This window comes from Callionymus lyra, chromosome 3 (assembly GCF_982586985.1).
Source record: "Callionymus lyra chromosome 3, fCalLyr1.hap1.1, whole genome shotgun sequence".
Taxonomy (NCBI): Eukaryota; Metazoa; Chordata; class Actinopteri; order Syngnathiformes; family Callionymidae; genus Callionymus; species Callionymus lyra.
The window spans coordinates 33,839,156-33,862,494 of NC_141820.1; the positions used below are offsets into that span (position 1 = coordinate 33,839,156).

Sequence of the window (23,339 nt, forward strand, 5' to 3'; positions counted from 1 at the left end):
AAATGTCCAGATTCAGTTCAAATCCATCCTCACAGAATTCTTGTGTCCACCAGGATGAATGAGAGCAGAGGAAATAGAAAATACTACACTTGACGCTGCCATTGGACAGAGTAACGTGACGTCACAAGTGGGCGGGCTTAGGGGTCTTGATTGACACCCGTGTTCTCTGGTCGTCTGTCGCGGGACCAGGATCCACAGCTACCAGGGGGGGTGTTCTGAACGTTCTAGACAGGACGATCTGTGGACTACATTCCTCGCGCGAACCACAGGTAGGTCTTCACCGTTGGCGGTTGTTTTTTTGAAATTGACTTTATCTTCCGGTCGTGAAGTCCATATAAAAACGGGACAAAGCGTGAGAGATGCACGCGAGTGTGACAGTCGAGCCCACCCTTCAAGTGGGTCGGGACCTGCGTCCCTGTGGCGCTATTGTCCTGTGGATCTGCGGGTCTGGCTCGGGTCTGGCTGACAGGTTCACGCCAACATGGCCGCGTGTGTGGCGAGACTGGCGTGACTGTAGGTGGAAGTGTGTGGTCAGTCCGAGCTCGGCACCGAGCCAGAGTCTGGACGGGTCAGAACGTGGATCCTCGTCGGGGGAGATTAGAGAAGAATCGAAGCGAAGAGTATACATCGCTGTACTTTCAACAGTGTTGCCACACGTGCGTGTTGTGTGTCAGCTCTGATCTCTACATGTTAGAAGGAACCGTGTTCTCTGAGCGCACAGACACAAGTATTGATCTCACACTCATTGTCTTCCATAACGGTGCTTCATCCCAGATCACCATTAATGCTCCTGTCAGAGGAGCTGGAGCGACTCAATGGGAGAGAAGAGTGAGTTCAGCCCGAGGGAGAGCATCTAGAATCACCCATCAAACATGCACGAGAGAATCTTCAGAGCTGCACAGAGGATCAAGTCAGAATAAATAAAAGAAAACATCAAGGCATGACGGAGGGTGTGTTAGTACATACTAGTAAATGAATTACAGCTCCAACTATATGTCTACATATAGACTACACTATATATTATACATGAACTGACTGCCCTCTTTTATGATCTGATGATAATAACAAACAGAATCCTATCCTTGTTCAGTAGAGCAAATGAAAATAATCCACTTGCGCCCCCTGATACTTGACTAATTAGAACAGAATGATTTCTAATTTACTAATCTTGGAGATTATTAAATTCAATTTTATTCAAAGTGTCTTATCATAACAAAGTCATCTCGAGACACTTTACAGTTTAAGTAAGACTATGATGGAGAAAATAAAAACGGATCCCAGCGAATCGACGACGAGTGAATCACAGTGGGCAGGAAAGTTTCCTTTAAGAAGGCAGAAACCTCAAGCAGAACAAAACCCCGTTTTGATGGCCTCGTGCTGTGACTTGCTGGGAGGGTGGAGACGGGTGGATGGAGAAGAGAGTGAGGATACAGTGAGAAAAAAAGAGGAGAGTATAGAGTAGGGCAGCAGAATCAAAGGAGCGTCATGTAGAGAAATCTGGGTTTTCCCATGAAGAAAAGTACCTTCCATTCGAAGTACATTTATCCAACGTAGAGAAGAGATTTGACAAGATGCACTTAAAACTGACCCTGTATCTCTGCATCTGTATATATCTTCATATTATAACCACCACCATACTGCTGTATGTCTTTTCAATCGTAGTGTTTTTTTGTTTGTTTTTTTACTTTTTGTGGATTGTCAACTTACACATTTTAATGACTAAAAACCTTAAACTTAAAGCTATATCTAAAACTATATAACAACAACACATTTAATCTTGTCTTTATGTTTACTCAGAATGCATCTTCTTTATTTATTTAATGGTAGTTTATTGGAATACATGCATATTCACTCAGGTCAAAACAGTAGCTTATTGACAACAATACACAAGTACACTCCACTTTTATAGTTGTGCTCCTGAGTATTATGTGTAGTAAAGTGTGTATAGTATGTTTTTTCCATCACTGTAAAAAGTGTGCACATTGTGTAATCTCCAGAGATATCCAGTTAGACTAGTGAGTCAGGCTCTCGCTGACCTTTATTGTTCAGCTAGGTCACTAGAGTCAGTCGTACAACTCAACACTGGTCTGAATATTCCTTACTGGAAACACAGAGGCTCACCTCTGCAACATATGAATATTCTGAATCTTCTTCCTGTTCGATTGATGCGCAGGTTTGTTCTTTCAAGCACGTCTAAAGCTTGCAAACACACTATTGCATTTGACACAAACTCATCAGCAGTGAGTAACTGGTAGAGTTGATTTGTCATTGTTGTTTCTGCTTGTCCATCCTAATGCATCATGCTGCTGCTCCTCCCATCTTAACACAGTTCACACAGTAAACACTCATTTCAAGCTAATTGCTACTTGGCCAGATAATGAACACACACAAGCAGTATCATTTTGGGCATCAAATGACTCGATGCTGTAAAGAAATCGGCTTGTTTTTCTTCAGGTCTTTGGTGCTGATTCATCAGATTTCAACTACCCCTGATTTCTTAAAGGGGCACACCCCCCAGAAGAATGTGAGCTTTGATGAGAAAGACACTATGAATGCACATCCAGTAACTATGTGCCAATCAAATATTTGGATTGAATGTGTCTTTTGTACACATATACATTTGAAAACGGGGGTCCCCACTTTCTACTATTTAACAGGTTCCATTTTTGAGTAAAAAAATGTAATGTTCAGGTCCAACTTTATTTGAGATCATTGGGAACTATATTTATATTTTTTTTCTTCAACTTGAATTAATAATGGGAGCATTTGGAAAGTACTGGTTTATGAAAAATGAGTATTGATGTAACTAAAAGTCACAGGAAAATCCAGTCCTTCCAAAATAAAACACCTTAGATGGTAATAATCAACACAACAGTAAGTAAATAAAAAAAATGTCTTTCTCTAGAGCCGTATAATAAATGAATATAATAGAATCTTGTCATGAAACACTGATTTCAAAGACCCTGAATAGAGCAAAACTTTCAAGATTCATGTTTTATATGAGATCTAAAAGGCAACTTTGTTTGCCTTTGAGAAAGTTACCTGTTTTTTAAGTTCCAAGTTGAAGTTGCCTTATTCATTGTCTCTTATTAACCAGGTTATTACCTAGGAGTGGTTCGATTGTTCATTTACAACATAACTCAATAAGTAAGTAATGGAATTCCATATAGTTTTTCTGGACTTTTCAAGGTTTTGAAGGCTACGTCATTTAGTTGTATGGCTTTTCACCACTGCTGCTCACGTGCCTAACTAGCGTAAAATCAACTTTCATGGGAGTGTGGGTTGAAAATGTGTTGTGAATTTAATGTTTCAAGAGACTTATTAGAGATTTAAGGACTCCAGAATGATATGAATTTTAGGACGGATGGTATAGAAGTAGATTTTAAGGGTGGTGAGTAATGAGTTCTGGATCCTAGACCTTTATGGTTAGTTACATTTATTGTTCATAGCGTTATTAGTCATTCTTGGTGGTCCTCTGGTTCAATAGGCCATCTCTGGGATAATAAGGTCTAAAGCGAGTCTGTTACAACAAGAATACTGTTATAATCGTTCTTGCTTCAACAATACTGCTACTTTTGGAATTCAAGATGCGTCGTCTCTTCAAAGTGCAGGTTTTTACTCCGGCTCTTTTATCTTTTATCTGTGGCACTAATGATCGAGAGCAGGAGGACCATCAGGGAAACGACGGTGAATAAGGAGGCACGGCCTTGTGGCAGAATATATTATGTCACAAGGTGCTCATTAGGATTGCTGTTGGTTTATTACAGATGGGCTTCTAAATTGTGTAGCTCCATGTCATTATATCATCTCAAGCTGTGAGGAAAACACATCCTGCCAGATGGAACTTCTTAGAGAAGGAAAACAAGGTCTTTTGATTCTGTTCTTGTGTATCTTTCAGCATAATGTCGGTAGCGTAATAAAGTGTGCATAAAGTCAACATGTGTTACCACATTTATTTACACTTAAGATTTCATGGACAGTGTAAACATTTGCCGAATCAGTTATGAATAATGTTACGATATGAATCGGCAGAGATGGCCATCTTGGGGGTAGTAGAGTAATCCTCTTATTTAGCGGCTGTGTAACACACAGAGTGACCTACATAGAGCTAGTCTGGAGGCAGAGGGTGATGGGCAAGCGTGGTGGGGATGGAAGAGGAAGGGTTAATTATGAGGATCTAGCATTGATAGCATTTCCTTGACTGACCCAAGAAATGGCCATAAGGTCTACCTTGAGGGGATACTCAACCTGCATTTTACACATGGTACACTAATGATTCACAGTAATATACTAAACTGGGAATTTGTTCCATATGATTTTATATGAATACTGGAGAAAAGTTTATGAAATATTATCGGTGGGTTCTTAAGTACTAAAATGAATAGCCTCTATGTATTTCAAATAATGTAGCTGATTTTCCATAAGACTTTGGAATAAAAAGGATAAACAAAAACAACAAAATACTTTGTTCAATGTTGACCAATGCAAAAGAGAAAAGTTGTACGGTTTCACACCAAAAGTATCAGGCAAAGTAAAAAATGTTTAAGGTGGAAAGTGTCATGTATGAAAAAACCTTTTTGTGTTTATATTATTTGATGACAAAAGGGCAAATAGGAATTCTGTATAGAGCAACAGAAACAATGTTGATTGATATCAATAAAAGCAAGCATGGATACATTCAAGACAACTCACTATGTACACATGTAACTACTACTATGAATAGGTTTACGCAAACTTAACTTGCTGTTCGACAGGACAACTTCCTACAGCATTTCAAGTTGTGTCTCACTCATTTTCTACTCACACTCATGTGGACTAAGGAGTGGGATTATTTAGTATTATGTATTTTGGGAGTTCTGTGAAGTTAAATCTATGTCTGTATGACGGTCGCGAACACCGCTCATTTTTTTTTCCTCCTCTTGCAAGAAAAAAAGAAAATACCTCCCTGGTGCTTGTCTGTAATGTCCATCTTGTAATAAAGCCTCGGCATGAGGAAATGTTCCTGAAAAAACGTAAACAAGTCTATAATTTAAGCTTGTTTGTAGCATAGGCTCAAATGACTACGCCGTCAAGGTGCAATTTCTTTAAACTTACAAGGAAAGAGATTAAATAGCAAAATAAAAGCCTGCATATGAACAAACATTTAGCTCTAATCTAAACATTGTTTTTTGCCATTTACTGACTTTAATTCTATGTCACACTTCAAACTTCATCTGAGGTATTTTCTCTCTGTGCGGAATCAGAGATAAATTAGAGGTTTATAACTTCCATTGTTGATCTCAAGTTGACAAGAGAAAAGAAGCTTTTTGAAAGCTTCAAAACCAATGTTAAAAAGGTGGGCGGAGAACAACCATCCACTGAATGTACACATGAACACACGGTTCTTCTTGCAGTGATCTGTGAGCTAATATGATGCTCTGAACTTGCAGTGCAAATGAGATTGATGGCTAGCGTGACGAAAAACGTTGGATTTAAAACTGCTGCTGTAGTGTAAGCATCAGCACATACAGAACACGCAAGTCATAAATGATATTTTGTACCAAAACAAACCCACTGATCCCTTGGTAATCTCTCCTCTGCGGCCATCCATCAATCGTGGTTCGCACTCTGTCAACTAACCAATCGTAGCCAGGCAGGGAGGTGTGGATCACTTTTGCAGAACAAATGTTTTCGGTGGTCTTGTCCTGTTTCAACTCTTGAGATCACTGATGAATTGTAGTTTTAAGATTGACTCTTTTACTCTGTGTGCCAGGGTGATAATGATCCATACGTTTCTCTGGTCATTACATCAAATCCGTCTACTTAGCACTGCTCCTTGGTGCGGATGACTTGGCAACAAATTGCAATGATGACCTTTTCTCCATTAACATTCCTTTGAGAGATTTATTTCGCTTCCAGTAAATGTTTGGAGTCTGACTATAATCTTCGTTGCATAATGAATCAGCCACTGACTCCACGGCTTCCTCTGTTGGTCTTCCATTTTTCATTGGCATATAATGAACTGCAGCTGTCAGAATTCTTAAGAATGCTATTAAATGTCCAATTTAGCATGTACTAAATTACATTATATGACGAAATAAAAAAGGCCCAAAGGCTGCTGTGATTAGTCAAACATCAGGGTTTGTTTCAGTGCGTCATCAATCCTGGAATTCTTCATCTCCAAAGGGACTTATTGTATAAACAAAGCGGGCGTGATTACAGCTGGCTTGAGGAGTGTAGACCAATATTACATCATAATGGGGTTGACTCTCGCTCGCTGAGATTTCAGACGGGGGAGAACTTTATCACATAATAAGTTCAAAACATGGTCATGATAAGGGACTTTGTATCTTAGAGAGGAAGACTTCAACATTTGAAACATGTTAGAGAGTCAGGAGTTTTTTTTTTTTTAGATCCTTTTTGTATTATTTATTGTTTCAAAAATATTGAATATAGTGTTTATGGAAATATATTATATTTAAATGTTGTTGTATTATTATATATGTTTTTATTCAGCCGCCCCTCTGTTGTAATACAAAAACGCACAGACCAGGCATCATATAACGGCAAATAAACAGACCAAATCAACACATTCTATACTTGAATAACAACAAAACATGTCTAGATATGTATAAAATATTAACTAACACTTGCAGTCCAGTGAACATATAAGGTTTTCATAAACTTCTGGTTGATATTAAAGCAGAGATTATAGCGTCCAACATGAAAATGCTGATGAGATATGACATTGTTTTATAGAATTAAACTTGCATCTCAGACTTCTATCATGACAGCAGCGCAGCATCCCTCAAGTGAGAAAGATCCTCTTTCATGTGTCCATAGTGTTATCCAGGGAAATAATACATTTCTAAAACCAATTTCTTGACTTTGAAATGGAAGTAACAGACCCTTCACATAGACAACAACATTGACAGCTAATGAGATTTGATGTGATATAGAATCTAGATAAAATCCTGACAAATGGATTACAAGAAGTCAGTCGTTCATTTTTGTTTCCCCAAATGTTATTGTTTCCATACACTACTGCTTTACAGAGTTAGCATCTGGAATTTGTCTTTGAAGGGTTCCTGTCTTGCTTATCTTCATGTTTTGTTTTTTTAAATTGAACCGGAACTTTATAAAATGTTCATTTTAATAAAATAAAATTTATTACACAGATATGATTTAGGACATGACTATATGTAGTGATATTTTATATGACCATCTACACTTATTTTACGTTAATAAGTTATTAATATGTATCTAATAAAACAAGTAACATAATAAGTGGATGATTTTAAATTAAAATGGCAATAACTTGATCATCAACTATATGTGTCTACATCCTCTTTACTTAACGCCACAATGTGATTTTTTTTTTATGTGTGCATGAAAAAAAAGAGTACCTCCTGCACACCTGTGCACGTGACATTTAATGAATTGAAGAGGTGTTTGTTTTCCTTTTGTGAGGTGGAGAGTGGACACGTAAAGTGGTTGGTATGCAAAACATTTCAATATACCGGTAGACACAGGCTTGATAAGCCAGAACATTAACAACCTTTTAGGAATTCAAAAGAAAGTATACATAAAATACAATGATGTTCAGTGCCACACAATAAAATAAAAAAACACTTTTCTAATAAAAAATCAAATGCAAGTGAATAAAAATATCTCGGGTATAAAAACATGCTAAATGAGGCAACTCTAACCTGGCATATTAAGTACAAGCAATTACTTTCTCTCCCTCACTCGTTGTCCTGTTTACAAATTCTTAATCACAGTGAAAGTAAAAAAACGATTGAACAACATGTTTGCTGAGGTCTCTTTTGTTATACTCATGACACCGACACGCCCATCTTTGGGCACTAGAGAAACAGACGCCTGGGTATTGACTGGACGACTTTCTGTTGTATGAAACCATGGGAACTAGTATTGTATCTTGTAGTATTGGATTAATGTATTTTGTTTTCTTTGTTATTGGTTATTATCCTGTTATATCTCTGGGCTCCAGAAACCAATTTAACCCCTGAACTTCATATCTGTGATTGGCTAAAATACTGGCCCAAGAATGTGAAAGTTTTTTACCAAAACATTACACTCCTTCACCACTCCACACAATTAAAGATGAATGTTTATTAGTTAGAGAAAATAAATAGGGCTGGAATTAAGGGTGAATTCCCTTTTTGACCATCTGCATCAGGCAACACTACACATTTACGTCTTGAAAGATAAAATAATTTCACCTGCTACTGGGCTTAAATACAAATATTTACCAATTTATTCATGTATTTTACTCTTCATGCACGAGTGGCTTATTAATCGATGTCGATCTATCCTGCCCAGAAAGAAAAACGTGTTTTCAAGTTCGGTTGCCTTTATGCCACATTTCTGTCCTCTGCTCATCCTCCTGTCATTTAGAAGCTTTAGCGTGAGAATAAAAGATGTTCTGGCACATGATCTGTTGAAACATGTACGCATTTTGAAAATTAAATTCAGCTTAAGTCAAGTATGTTGGATGCTTTCACACTTCATTCACAGAGCTCTGCCTTCACAATCGCAACAATTCAAAACTCTACCTGTCAACATCATGGCGTGTGAATATGATGCTCTAATACGGATGATGCAAACCTCTACACAAACTGCATTTCCAGACTGTAGAATTCTGAAGGGAAGACAGAGTTAAAACAGACTGCAGGGAAGAAGACAGCGCCTCTATGAATGCTAAAGTGAATGAGAGGAATGATGAAAGTGGGTGTGCAGGAATGCAAGCAGAGTAAAATGAGAGTGTCTTAGGAAACATTTTCTAACTGTATTAACATTGCTCTGTTTCTTCTGGTTTAGGTCCTGAAGTTGACCAGTTCACCAACTGTGAAGCTGCGACTAAGATCGAGTCGCGAAATCTACAATAGGTAATTGCTTTTATTATTTTGAAAAATTCATCATCAGAGCATTGCCTTTTGGCTCAGCTCTCTCTTATGCACAACAGTGCGGTGGAGCGAATGCAATACCGCCCCTGCTGCACCAATTCGCCGACCAATCCCCAACACCCTCACACTAGAACAAGACCCCAAGATACTTACACTTCTCCACTTGAGGCAAGGGCTCATTCCCAACCTGGAGAGAACAATCCGTCTTTCTCCTGCTGAGAACCATGGCCACAGATTTAGAGGTGCTGATCCTCAGCGGCTTCACATTCAGATGCAAACTGATCCAGCGAGTGCTGAAGGTCGCAGTGTGATGAAGCCATGAGAACCAAATCATCTGCAAAAAGCAGCAAATTGTGTCATTGTGATTGAAGCTTTTAGATATTTAATTTCCTTTTCAATGTGTAATGGATACATTCGGATTGGAAGACAGTTGTTCAGACATTTCTGTCTCTGTCCCTAATTTGAAAAAGGTACCTTTCCTTGCCTAAGGGTTGGATGTATCTGATAATCACGTTTTTATATAATTTTATTGTTCGTCATAATCAAATTCAACCTTAAGATTAGAAGGACCAAAGAAAAAACAACAATTTAGAAATAGTTTAGGACAGGGCTCACCAAGCTTTTTGAAACTGAAACTACTCCAAGGGCACTGAGCCAAGGAGTTACCATCAGTTTGTTACACTCTTTTGAATAATCATGGATGATAAATTACATTTTCATAAAACACTAATGGCATGTTTGATTCTCCATGCTAATAGTGGAACTACTGCATGTGGGCAGCATGTTGGTGTGACTCCTAGTTTAGGGACTAGCCTAACGCAGGAACTAACCTAACAAGTTAGCAAACAAAGGTTAGTTGAACTATGGCAAAGAAAGCATTTCTAAAGTCATTCACCAATAGCACTCCTAGTTGACAAAGAAAGAAAAACCTGAAAGCTTGGTTGTGATGACGATACACTTCAGTGAAAAACTGGTTTTTATCTTGGCAAATGCGTGACATCATGTCCCTCATTTAACCTGAACAAACTTTGATGTGTTTTATTGAAGATTCAAAATCTTGCATGTGAAACAAACATTATACAAAAAGTGTGATGACATGATCTGATCATGCTGGTTTAATCACAGAGACACTTAATGTGAAGAGTACCTCCAGATCATAGAGGTCCATTAACCCATGTTATATATGGTCTCTGAGGTTGGATGGTTTTGGGGAGAGTTCTGAAGTATTCAGAGTCTAGATCTCTGCGTTTAACATATAATAGTTAGATCCACTAATCACCTGTCTAAGCTGCGGTTGTTACTTCACATTTAATTTAGCAAATGACTAATACTAGTTGTGAGCTTTGATTTTCATTATTGAGCAATAAAAAGAGAGGTTTTTAAAATATCTTGAACTCTTGTTCATTATAGGACGCACAACATAATATCTCATGTTCGTCCATCCAATGAAGAAAGCACATAACTGTTGCATCTCTTGCAAGATTCCAGTGTTAAATATGTGTTCTGTAGGTACATACGTTTTTATTTTATTATAGGACATCATTACATAAAAGTATATTGTAATATTTATGCCGTTATCTGACGATATTAAGACATAATTCTTAAACTAATTGAAGATGAAATCAAGGTCTTCAGTAATGTGTGTTTTATCACCCTTGGATGTTTTTTCTTTTAAGGTCGAGCGTTTGAGCAGTAGATATGGCGAATGTGGCAGGCTCAGATTCTGTAATCCTGTGCTTTCCTGGCCGGATTACAATCCCGAGTTTGGGGGGGAGGGGTTAATTTGTTGCTGGATAGAGGAGGGGCTGGAAGGATAGATTAAAGTCTGTGGATCTCTGCACAGCTGTGTCAGTTAGGGCGGAGTCACTGAGATTGTCACCTCCCCAAAGTATGACAAACTAAGTAAATATTCTAGAGAGCCAATGCTGGAATGTTCAAGATCTGTGAAAAATGTACATGTCAAGGTAGAGCAGAAGTTTCACAGCCTTTTTACCTCTCCTATTCTAACAATCTCATGGTAGGATTACATTTTTATACAGCAAATCTGTTAATAATATAGTCATATGTATATATTATGATGCTTTACAGCAAGTAGTTGAGCCTTTAATCTAAAACTTCTGCATTAGAAGACTCTTAATACATTTGAAGTTTTGAGCTTGAATAGGTAAGAGCAAATAGGTGGTTTTATTGTTTACCCTGTATGTCCCTGTCCGTACACGGTCTGGGAAATCTGTGCGGTCTAGACGAATGTGCTTTGGCCTTTCTCAATTGAAAACCCATTTGGAATAAGTGAGTATCAATGTACGATCTGGGAAATCAACAATCCATTTGTGCATGTACGCTTCTTTCAAAAACAAAAAGTTTTTAAATAATTTTTAATAAATGTTTGTGTTGGGTAGAAGGCACTCTTTTACAGGATGCATTATTTTATTATGATGCTTGGCATAAACTCACCACTGCAGAACTGACAACTAAACTGACCAACAAAAACCTTTCCCTAAAAAGCCACAATAGATTTCTTGGTTTTAACCAAAAGGTTGATGAATCGTTGATGAATGATTTCCCAGATCACCTACTGTCACTATTAACATTTTTTTGGTTTGAATTGGACTATTTAGCTGTATATAGGATAGGCTTTAGGCACTTTTTAGCCTTGATGTAATATGAATTGTAATGGTGTCTTGAAAGTTTCTCTTTTAAAAGAAATGCCTGTATGCAAACCTTTATTAAATAGTCCCTGTGACACCCTCAACATTACTTTGTAACGTGCTGTTCACAAAAGCATTGCTGTTTTTGAGTTGGTAGGATAAGAAGAAAAACATTTTGATGAAAATAGTCCAACCGTTCCATGCTGAGAGTTTCTGCGATGGTGTGCAGCAGGGGTTCGAATCTGAGCAAATAAAAGAATGAAGGAACAAGAATGGGAACGTAAGGTCAGGCCCCCTTCAGAAGCATTTATGTAAGATGACTTGCGTAAGAGAATTTTTAATGTGTGTGAGCACCTACAAAAAGTCTAGACGTCAAAACTAGGTAACTCAACAAGAGGAGGGGTACTCGAGCACGTTCGTCACAGCAGGAGAGGATTGTGGGATTATGTGAGGGGTGAAGGGTTGGGACGTGAGTGCATTAAAGCCGGAGTGGAGGGTGGAGACTGAGGAGCGTTTCACGTCCACATCTGTGCACAAGTTCCTCCTCTTTCTGACTCTGAGCTTGTTAGTCTGAGTGCTAACCTCGCCCACTCTTTATCCATTCCGTCTCCCTGTGTGTGCTACTGATGGTCACAGTTATGGAGGACGCCTGTCCCAGTGGGGAGCAGGAGGAGGTGTTGCCGGCGGGACAGGACGGTACGAAGGAAGCTCCGGCCGGCCAGGACGCTGATGACTCTCAAGGTAAGCAGAGCAGTAATGGTGTCATACTTTGATGAAAATGTGCTGCTGAAGCGAGCCAAGGGACTGTTTTATTAGCATCCTTCTGAAATGCATTATTTAGAAGAGGCATTGGTATTCCGTAGGTGTGAGTCCAGAGAGTACTACATGCTGGTGTGCTACAGATGTGAATAGCAGGTGGAAGGGGTACAATTGAGCAGCGCTGCAGTGAGGTTTCACATCAAATCCAATCACTTCAACCACCACTGGGCAGTCTTCATAAAAGCATGTGGTGCCGCATGGTATGAAAGCAACTTGACTGTGTCGGAGTAAAGTTCAACACAGATCCCCCACAGCTTCTGTGTTCATCTCTCACTAAACAGAATTCATGAGTGAGCGTGGACATTTGGGGGAATTAGCTTGTGGCTACAGCGAAATGTTGTGTGCTTTTATAGAGTCATCATTTACTTGCTGTTAACAAGAGAACATAAAATACCCATTATAATCCACATCATTGTTTATTGATGACTCGTAGTCGTCAATAATGCTCTACAGCAGGGGTCTCCAAACCGGTCCTCAAAGGGCCGGGGTGATGCAAAATGTGTATTTTGCAGTACAACATTATAGAACATTCTCTGATATAATTATATTATAATAATAAGAATTCAATGTGTAACTCGGTGTGCAGCACTTCTGTACACATCAGATATATGTTTGTGTGTTTAAAAACAGCATGTGGTTCAGTGCGTTCCATTAATATTTTATGCTGGTTTGTGTTTGACTTGGAGAACATGGTGTTTTCTTTTTTGATCACAGCAAGTGGCAATCACCAGCCCCACCGACTTATAGAGGCGAAATGAAACTGCAAATGAACTTTTATGTAATTTGTTTGTCAAATCACATATTGTTAACCTGAATGTATTAAGGTTTTTGTATGCACAGTTTTAAAATGATATGTATCATGTCCATCTATTCCATTTATTGGCATTAAGGCGGAGCTGTGCTTCAAACAACAAGATCTTATTTGATGCATCAAAGACGGAAAACTGCAGCTCTAAAGCAAACTCATTCACTGTTGTTGTCTAAAGATGTTTTTGAACACTTTGAATGTTCACTAGTCAGTCCTCCTAATCGACATGACCTCAACTACATGTCAACATGCCCTTTAACCAAGAGTAAATGTCGATACGGTTATTGATTTGTTTAATTAAATGAATGAACATGCTTCATGGGGAAATGCTGACTGTTAAAAGCAACCAAAAATGAATTAGGAATTAGGAGGTGTTTATTGTGTTAAATATATCCCTGCTGTGCACATACATGTGGCTATTTCTTTTTTAAAATTTCTAATAGAATATTCTGCTCACAATCCACTGTAACCAAATACTTGTATAGAGGTGCTGTTACAAAAAAGCATTGTGTCACCATCTCATTTCTGTAATAACAAGACTCACATAACTCTCTAAGGATTCAATTTTGTTAAGATACTCTTCTCTATCTCTCTCATACATCACAAGACCATTATTTATCCAAACGGTTGGTCAAGTCAAATGCTGACTGGACATATTTCTACCCATGTAAGCATATAGTCAGCGACAAACTGACACACACATATTTCAGGAGCTTTAAGTGACTTAAAAGAGCTTACCTGGGCTTTGAGACCCTGGAATTAGGGCTGGTCTGTTTCTACCTCTGATGCAATAGTGTTTCAGAGTCAAGATAAGAAACTCAAGTAGTGAGTTATAGCTCATAATTATAGCTTATTATAATGTTATTTAGTTATTCTATACATTTATATCATAAATTTTGCTCAGCCTTGAATAATACTCTCATAAAGATTGTGTAACAAATGAATTCAATAACATTTTATGCAGGAATACTATCAATATAGCAATAAACTTGTGTCAAATGTGATGTCATGGCAACCGGCAATGTAAAAATAATCGCATAAATTCAAATAATGACAACTGATGACTCATTTAAGGTTAATCAATTTTAACAGAGCTTCTCAGGTGCAGCTCATCCTCACTCTATACTCCATGCCAAACTAAAAAAGTAACAGACAAAAAGAAAATCTCCCGACATCCCAGTCACAGGACTCATCACACCAAACCAGCATCCTCTCAACATTCAAGTACAAACAAAATGAACAAATAATGCAAACGATAGCATGAACATAACTGACGTATTAAATTAAATATTCATCACAAGGTTAATACAGTATGTAGTTGTTGAATAAAATAAAATACTCTTAACCATTCCCAATATAGTCTTCTATCAGAAGATTTAAAACTATCCATAATGTTGTGCAAATTATAGAGCTGTTTGTAGTTAATTGTCAAAGTATATATTCACACCATGTGTGTCCATAATAAACCTTATCTTATTCTGTTTATTGTACAGCTAAGATAGTGCTTCTAGTTGGTATTCCCAACCGAATGAATGCTGCGTTTATTTTGAGTGTCCGTTATCTTATTTGTGTCTGTTTATGGTCTGTACGACTTTCACACTTCACTGTTCTTATCTGGCTCTGACACCTGGTGTCCTGACCTGTGCAGCCACACAGCAGGTGTCGGATAATCTGCAGGAGCTGCCGTCCTCCACAGGAGCCAAAGACATTGACCTGCTCTTCCTGCGTGGGATCATGGAAAGTCCAGTTGTAAGAGACACACACTTGTCGTGGGAACATGCACAATGCAAACACAAGCATGATTTATGCTCTTCGAACTTACTGACTCAGCTACACTGCACACCTCACAACACTTCTGCTCTTGGGTGACACAATGTTGATGTATGATGTGTGTTTATTAGACAACAACTCTGGAGCAAACTCAATCACTCAAGGGGCCAACGTTTTAGACAGAGAGAAAATTGCACAGGGGACTAAATGTATTGATGATAATTCATTCAATGAAAGATATTCATTTGTCTTTTTTCTCATTGAAGAACAAACATGGATCACATTTGCTATCACATATTTTCTTTTTGAGCCCTGGATGTCCTTGAGCCCAAAGTTAGCTGGGATTTTCCCAGTGATACAGAAAAACAATTATAATTCTTTGTTTTTAGCTGAAAAATCACACATTTTTTCCATTTTATATGGTCTCTTTAGAAATAGTAAATAGTGAACCTTCCTGCTACATTAAAGGCGTCCGTAAATGGAAGAAATGGCTGTCAACAAGTGGAGTTCAACTGATTATTTTCACTAAACTTCTAAATCTCCTCACCAGGCCCACGAACAGCTGGAGGAGGTCAAGCTGGAGGCCGTGCAAGACAACAACATGGAGCTTGTGACAGACATCCTGGGTGACATCAGTGGTCTGAAGGTGAAAGACGACAGTGCGGCGGAACTTTCTAGGATACTGCAGGAACCACACTTCCAGGTGAGGGGAAACTCTGTTTTGCAAATTGCAGATTTCTCTTCTTATGAAGTCTTCAGTCTTAATTTAAGGTAGTTAAACATTTTCTGTACTAAAGATGATGGGCAATTAAAATTCATTATAGCCACACATGATGACTCTTGTTTGATGGGGAAATATTCTTAATTAAAAAGACAAAAAAGGATGTTGAGAGGTTGAAAGAAATATATTAAAAAGTACAAAAAGACATCTTTTGTTATAGATGTTTTCATTTTAATCTAATTCTATTTAAACTTGAATCATAAAATAACTGAAACATTTCAACAAGAGCAGTTTAGTAGTTTTAATGGGGTTGCATATATACAGTCAAAGAGGCCCCTGGACTCACTTTCCTCGACTCTGCTCTATGTTAAAGTCCATTAGCAGATGTTTATGTCTTGGAAGCCTGCATTAAACTCCAACTTCTCTGAGCTGCAATGCTCCATGGCATTTTAAAAGCATGTAGCGGTCCAATGGGTAAACAGATTGGCTTCTCCACGTGGAAAGAGTGTCAAACTGGAAAATCTAGCATGCAATGAATAAAAGCTCAGCAGGATCAAATGGACTGTTCAGTTACTTGAGTCACAACTGACTTAAATATTTGTTGAAAACTTTTCTGCCGTTCTGTGCCATTTATCATATATTATGTGGTTCTTGTCTCTTTGACGAGAGTGTCAGCGGAGCATGTTTGACGTTTTGATCTCATTCTCATGCATCAGTGGAACCTCTGTCCCCCCGGTGGACTATACTGACAAGGAACCAATCGCAATCAGCCTCTCCGTTCCATTGAATTCTCTGAACCAATCAAATGCGTTTGTTCTGTAAGCTGGACGATAAGACTCAGCTGACCTACTGAGAGACAGAAAGATAGATCAGAGGACTGTGATGAAGAGAGAGACTCAGGAATGAGTGTAGAAGTATTTGGATAATGTTCAAAAATGTCATTGGTAGGATTTTTGTTGAAAGTAAACAGTTGGTTAAGTCATAGTAGGTTAAATAATGGATCTATTTATAGACTTGGTGGAAGTAATGTCGCTTGCACAAGTGACTTATGTCCATTTGTGTTCACCAAAACAATAAAAAAACCTATGTTTTGACTCCTTTTAGACTCTTTGTATGGACAGAGTTGCCATCAATCAAACAAATCAACAACTAATTCAGGACTCAAAGCTAGTTTCTTTTCTCTTTTCAGTCCCTCTTGGAGGCGCATGACCTGGTAGCCTCCAAGTGCTACGAAGTCCCTCCACCGCCAGAGATGACCAACGATGCAGCTGTCAACAACGCACTGATGCAGGCCGACGCTGTCCGGATGATTGGCATCCGAAAGAAAGCAGGAGAGCCACTGGTAAGATGAGAGTGTGATGAAGTGGAAGTTGACCAAAAACCAAGCGTCACGACTCCTCTCAGGGAGTCACATTCCGCGTGGAGAAAGACGAGCTGGTGATCGCCAGAATCCTTCACGGCGGCATGATCGACAGACAGGGGCTGCTCCACGTGGGTGACATCATCAAGGAAGTGAATGGAAAAGACGTGGGCAACAACCCCACAGAGCTGCAGGAGATGCTCAAAGACTGCAGCGGAGGCATCACTCTGAAGATACTTCCCAGCTACAGAGACGCTCCAGCGCCACCACAGGTGAGATACAAGTTCACAGAGAACTAACACCAAAGAAGGATGGGTGGAACTTTAGTGATCCCTCTTGGAAAAATCCTTTTCAGTAGTGACTGGAACCCTAATTTCTCAAAGTGCAAAGAACAAGAACAAGGCTCAATAGAATAATAATATCAACATTACCTTCTAGAACTACGCCTCTGTTGTGTTTTTCAAACATTTTAAACGAAGCATAAACAAACCCCTCTATTCTATGTCACATCACCCTTGCCATGGACTTCCCTCATTTTTAATGTTGAAAGATTAAAAATGATTTTGGGATTTAAGATTTTTATAATTAAATAACATTACAATTTAACGACGTAACAATCTCCAAAAGAGAATATTATTCATTTACCAAAATCTGCAGATAAAATCTCATCCAATTTAGGAATGAGCCACAACAGCAAGCAAATCTTTTTTATTCTGTCTCGAAAATGAACTTTCTGCTGGTACAAGTGCAGTCGGCTTATTGTTTTAACGTCCAAGAGACGCAGTGCAAAAATTGTGCAAAATGTTTTTAAATTAAGTCCAAATATTGATAGTTTAGAAGATTGAGTTAAGCAATGTACTACCGTTTAGATATACAACCTTAACATACATTTTTTGAAAGTATCCTTTCAACTTGATTTCAATATTTAGTTTAAATTACTTAATATGGTAAAAAAAAAAAAAGGCCTATAATGTTTTTCATCTTAACTAAAGATCTGAAAATCCTGTATGTCTATTAAAGCAGAATCAGAAACTTCTGTTGCTAGTATTGTCAACACAACATAGGTTTTTTTTGTGGTGTCAGTACAGAGTAAAATAATAAAATAATTGTTAAGTGTTTGTAATGGCTGCTGTATGTTTATGTAATGTTTTTTAAATCACACATTTAAATTGAGTTGAATAAAGTTGTCCAACAATGTTCTAGTCTGACAGTCTCTAGTAGTCAGTGTGTCCTTCAAGAAGACTAACCATGTAAATGTACATATATGTAGGTGTACGTGAGGCCCTTCTTTGAGTACGACCCGGCCCATGATAACCTCATCCCATGTCGGGAGGCAGGAATGGCTTTTAAGAGAGGAGACATCCTGCAGATCGTCAACAGGGAAGATCTAAACTGGTGGCAAGTGAGTCGACTTCATTTTCCTACTTCTAAGCGTCTGAAAATAAAACGCTGACCACTGGATGCTCCGCCAGGCGTGTCATGTGGTGGGCGGAGAGACTGGTCTGATACCCAGTCAGTTCCTGGAGGAGAAGCGGAAAGCTTTCGTTCCACGAGACTTTGTTGGTTCAGGTAAAGTTTTAAAGAGAACTTTTCTAGATATTTTCATATAATATAGATTATTTTTCAATGGGTCACACACGGTTGTAACTAGCATAGAAGAATAGACTCAAAGAATACATTAAAATAAAATAAAAGAGAATTTAAAACGCATGTGATTTCACAGGGATGCTCTGTGGGACCATAGCCGGTAAAAAGAAGAAGAAGATGATGTACCTGACAGCCAAAAACGCAGGTGGGGATCCATCAAATGATTTGATCTTGGTTAGGATTTGAGCTGAGCTGACGGCATCTGTGCTTGTTGTTGCAGAGTTTGACAGACACGAGCTGCAGATCTACGAGGAAATGGCCAAGGTTCCTGCGTTCAACAGAAAAACTCTGGTTCTGATCGGAGCTCAGGGTGTCGGCCGGCGAAGCCTGAAAAACAGACTAATGCTGCTTCATCCCTCTCGCTTTGGCACCACCATACCATGTATGCAATTCTCACTCGATATGAAGAACTACTTGAACCCGAGTTCCCGGTTCTTACATTTGCTTCCACTGGCAGATACTTCCCGGCGTGCACGTGACAACGAGCTGGATGGAAACTCCTATCACTTCACCTCCAGGACAGAGATGGAGGCGGACGTGAAAGCCGGGCGCTTCTTGGAGCATGGGGAGTATGATGGGAATCTATATGGCACAAAGATCGACACCATCCATGACGTGATCGATTCAGGAAGGACCTGCATCCTGGACGTCAACCCACAGGTACGATGATGTGCACGATGTGAGGTTACCATGAAGCAGCAAGATCTTTTCATCACTCTTTTCATCACTCAATTTTATTGAAAGATATTCTTCAGGGGACCAAATCATTTAAAAACATGAAAACTCAATTATTATTTTTTTTATGAAATAGCATAACATTTCAAATGTTATAAATTTGCTTAATATAGTTTAATATTTAAATCCAGTAAAGCAATTCGCCCTCTGTAAAAGGCTGAAATATGAAATGTATTATTTAGCATAATGCAAATTTCAGCCTGACCTAAAAATGCTTATTCAGTTTTGTAGCGCAACATGTCCCCCTATTGGAAGTTACTAGTAACACAACGTAAATTGTGGTTGCACCAGTTATAACTAAATTATTTTCATGTTCTTCTTCTCCAGGGTCTGAAGGTCTTACGAACAGCAGAGTTTATGCCTTACGTGGTTTTTATAGCGGCACCAGATTTCGATACTCTCAAGTCCATGCACCAGGCCGTGGTGGATGCTGGGATCACCACGAAACAGCTCACGGTACAGTTGTCAACGTTACACAAACAGCCACATGTATGAAGTCAGGACTTTCTTTATCGCCATTATAATGTTTTAATATGACTCATTAGTACCCATCTATCATTTAAAATAATGGGTTTATACAGGTTTAAAACAAAGTAACATTTTATGTAGAAAACAAATTTGCTATATGTATGGTTGACTATTTCCCTAAATATATACCGTTTATTTAAACAGAATATGTTTATTTAAATATTGGTAACGTGTAAATATGCAAAAGCATTTTATTCTTTTAATCTGTTTTATTTGTGTTTTTTTAATATTATTATTTTTAGGCTTATTACAATCTTTATACTGAATTAATTGTATTTTCTCATTTTGTTTCATACATATTTCCATCTTGTTACACACATCAGTACAATATGAAAACCATATTTATAAACTCAAACCGTCAATTGAGTAAATCACGAACAAATAAAAAAAAGGTTGTATTTAGTCAATTTATCTACCTGTGTCACCTCGGCTTACACTGCTAGAAAACAAATGATGTGAAGAAATAAACGGTATTTTTGTAATTGCACAGCAGTTGTTGTGAATTTTTTTAACTCAGTGTTCCCCAAACTCTGGTCCAGACCAGAACAATCGGTCCAAAAAGAATTTGTTACAAGTCACTGAGGCAGACGATTTTTTTATATAACTTCTGTTGTATTGATTGTTACTTTTTGTGTGTTTAGTTTTGAAAAAATATGTCTCTGAAGGAACATTAGACTCTTGACATGTCAAGGAACATGTTTCAGTCAAGAAATATAGCTGTAAACTAGTAAAACACAAACTCTGTATGATTTATTTACTTATCTAAAGGTCAGTCAGAGAATAACATGACATTAATGACAAAACACTCCAGCTTTGAGGTCCGTGGATCAGAATCTACTGATGGTTCCTGAACACGGTTCAGGACCAGAGGAGAGAAATCCTTCCAGGCTGTTGCTCCTAAGCTTTGGAACGATCTTCCTCTCTCTGTGTTTGATGGATCTACTGACTCCTTCATGAAACATCTTAAGACATTCTTATTTGTGCAGGCTGTTCAATGATTATCTAAGACTCCTGTGTTTGTCTTGTGGTGTCTTGACCTTTTAAATATTGTTTTAATTGTTTAAGCGCTCTACAAATAATACTTACTAACCAAAATCTGTCCATGCTGCAAAACAAAATTCTCAACAGTAGAATATGGCGGTGGTCATCCTTGTCAACTCTAGGCACAACCTAAAGCTAAACGTTTCAGTCGTTCTCAAGTGAACTCATACCTGCTCTGTGTCCTGACAGGACGTGGACATGAGAAAAACAGTGGAGGAAAGCGCTCGCATCCAAAGGGCATACAGCCACTTCTTCGACCTCACCATCGTCAACGACAACCTGGACAAAGCCTTCGAGACGCTATCAGCTGCAGTGGACAAACTGTGCAGTGAACCTCAGTGGGTCCCGGTCAACTGGGTGTACTGAGGAGAGAACTGGAGGACTTCTGCCCCACAAGAAGAAGAAGAGGCAAAGAGGGATGAGATCCCTCTTTTTTTTAAGTCTAAAAACTACTCTCTCCTTCCATGCAACTTTTTTCTACCAACAAACAAAGGGAGCGCTTATTTATTTTATAACTTTTTATGAAAGATCTTTCTATTCCACGAGTGACAAAACTCGGGCCATGTTTTGTCATTAAGTTATTGTAGTTACGTTCTTTCTCTGAAGGCTTAATGCTCAATTCTTTCCCTTAAAAATCTAATTTTATTTTTAATTTACTTTTGACAATCCCAACATTTTCAAGCATAAATTACTTTAAACACACAATTATCAATCACACAATAATTTGGCAGGAATATGTTATCAATAACCATAAGGTGAGCCCAATATAACTTCCCTGGATCCTTTATTGCACATCGTAAACACTGATAAGACGCTCGCTTCCATCTGCTCAGCAGTGACCACAGCCGCCAGAAATAACAGAACAAACACACAGACACTCTTAAACAAGCAGAGGAAGAATATTCTTATACGTGGAAGAAAATAAGTTTTAACCTTGAATGGAAACAAAAGCTGTGAATTCCACAACAACAAATGAGACTCAAAATGATTGTGACATTTTTTTGGACAGAAAAACATCATAAGAAACATGTACTTTAATTACATCTTATTTAAAACACAATATTATATGGTACCAACGACATTATTGATATAAAGTGTTTATATCTAGAGAGGCAGAAAACTGCAATAAATAAATCTAATTATTTTGTAAATTAATTGGAACAAGGTTTTGTGTGTAGGAAAAAATTAATTTGTTCATTTAATTTTTCGCTATTTTCAAATTTTCCTCAGTCTTAACAAGTTTAAATCCATATTTAAAAGATTCATACACAAAAGATTCTGGACCTCAGTGGGACGAAAGATTCTGGGTGCTATGTCTTAATGCTTTTATTGTTTGTTTGTTTTTTAAGATCATGGTGTATAATTTTATGATGAATTTCAACTCTTCTTGTTTTGTTCTTCACTCACTGTGATTTCTAGGTCTTAGCCAATATCACATGATCCTTGTTTTGCGCCTGTTCAGCCTTGATAGTCATCACCTTCATTCTCCTTAGTTTTGTTTTTTTGTTCTTGTCACGAAACCTTTTCTTGTCCTTTTCATCAGTGGTGCCATGAAAGGCCCGTGAATATCTACTCGGCACAGCTCAAAGTTGGACCTGCTTTATGTAACTACCTTTAGCGAAGCTAAAAAACGCTGAAACTACTGTATGAATAATACTTGAACTTAGTTATAAATCCTTCAGAATGCCATCTAGATGAGAATCGCCTCATCGTCGAGACAAATTGTGAAATTGTTTTAGTCAATTGCACTGTAGCGAAGATAAGACCTGACAATGTTGTTTTGTTATGTTTGTAAGTCCTTGAATCAACCAGAAGTCTGTTCTTAATCATCTGTTCAGCCCTTTTTACATTTTTATCTGTAAAATCATAATGAATAAAGTTTAATAATAATCTGACAAGTTTCTTTTTCACTATAAATTCGTATTTTTCATTTTGTTTTTCCTGAAGGATTTTCCATCTTTTGCTGTTTAACAAGTCAAGTGTACATTAATATTTGTGGGGGTCAGGCTTACCTCAATTTCTGTTCATGGCAGATGGACAGACGATCTCTCGTCCTTAAATCTGAAACCTCCAACTCTGAAACTGAATTCTTCATGTCTGGTCCCAGGAATTCTGCAGTTAGATGAATATAATTGAACAGATAACTTATATTTACACCGAAAATAAATGTTCTAAAAGAATCTTGTCATTTATAAAAACACTAGTTTGAAACATCCTAAACTTAAATCCTAACTCATTTAAGTCGTGTTAACTGATCTAGATAGCGGTAATGTCTACATAGTGTTAACACATTGAAATTAATAATAAAATGTTAAATAATTATAGTTAGCATTAACAGATAATACATAGCTCGAAG

General features: G+C 38.0%; 2 protein-coding genes across 3 annotated transcripts in view; one reads left to right on the forward strand and one right to left on the reverse strand.

Moving 5' to 3' along the window:
- Positions 1-17,571, reverse strand: part of LOC148084539 (tubulin beta-4 chain-like) — a 35,703-nt gene extending 18,132 nt beyond the window's left edge. Inside the window, exon 1 of the mRNA XM_087787629.1 lies at positions 17,559-17,571. Coding sequence (XP_087643755.1) covers positions 17,559-17,567 — 9 coding nt within the window. The 5' untranslated portion in view covers positions 17,568-17,571. The remainder of the gene's footprint in view (positions 1-17,558) is intronic.
- On the forward strand, positions 155-22,881 carry pals2b (protein associated with LIN7 2, MAGUK p55 family member b). Of its 2 annotated transcripts, XM_087787627.1 has the most exons (14): positions 155-269; positions 8,821-8,888; positions 12,191-12,295; positions 14,830-14,930; positions 15,502-15,654; positions 16,862-17,014; positions 17,077-17,304; positions 18,303-18,434; positions 18,505-18,601; positions 18,756-18,824; positions 18,900-19,061; positions 19,137-19,339; positions 19,742-19,870; positions 21,173-22,881. In XM_087787627.1, exons 3-14 carry the CDS (start codon positions 12,193-12,195, stop codon positions 21,347-21,349), a joined length of 1,707 nt encoding a protein of 568 aa, XP_087643753.1. In that variant the 5' UTR covers positions 155-269; positions 8,821-8,888; positions 12,191-12,192; the 3' UTR covers positions 21,350-22,881. The 2 variants fall into 2 exon arrangements, with proteins under 2 accessions (XP_087643753.1, XP_087643752.1); XM_087787626.1 differs by lacking the exons at positions 155-269; positions 8,821-8,888 and having other exon boundaries at positions 12,082-12,295.
- The last annotated feature ends 458 nt before the right edge of the window (positions 22,882-23,339 follow it).

Bases quoted from the DNA above. Each gene is read 5' to 3' on its own strand.
- pals2b (XM_087787626.1), top strand. From the start codon at position 12,181: ATGGTCACAGTTATGGAGGACGCCTGTCCCAGTGGGGAGCAGGAGGAG. The intron at 18,435-18,504 runs GTGAGTCGACTT...ATGCTCCGCCAG, and splicing joins AAGATCTAAACTGGTGGCAA to GCGTGTCATGTGGTGGGCGG. The intron at 18,825-18,899 runs GTGGGGATCCAT...TTGTTGTTGCAG, and splicing joins CCTGACAGCCAAAAACGCAG to AGTTTGACAGACACGAGCTG.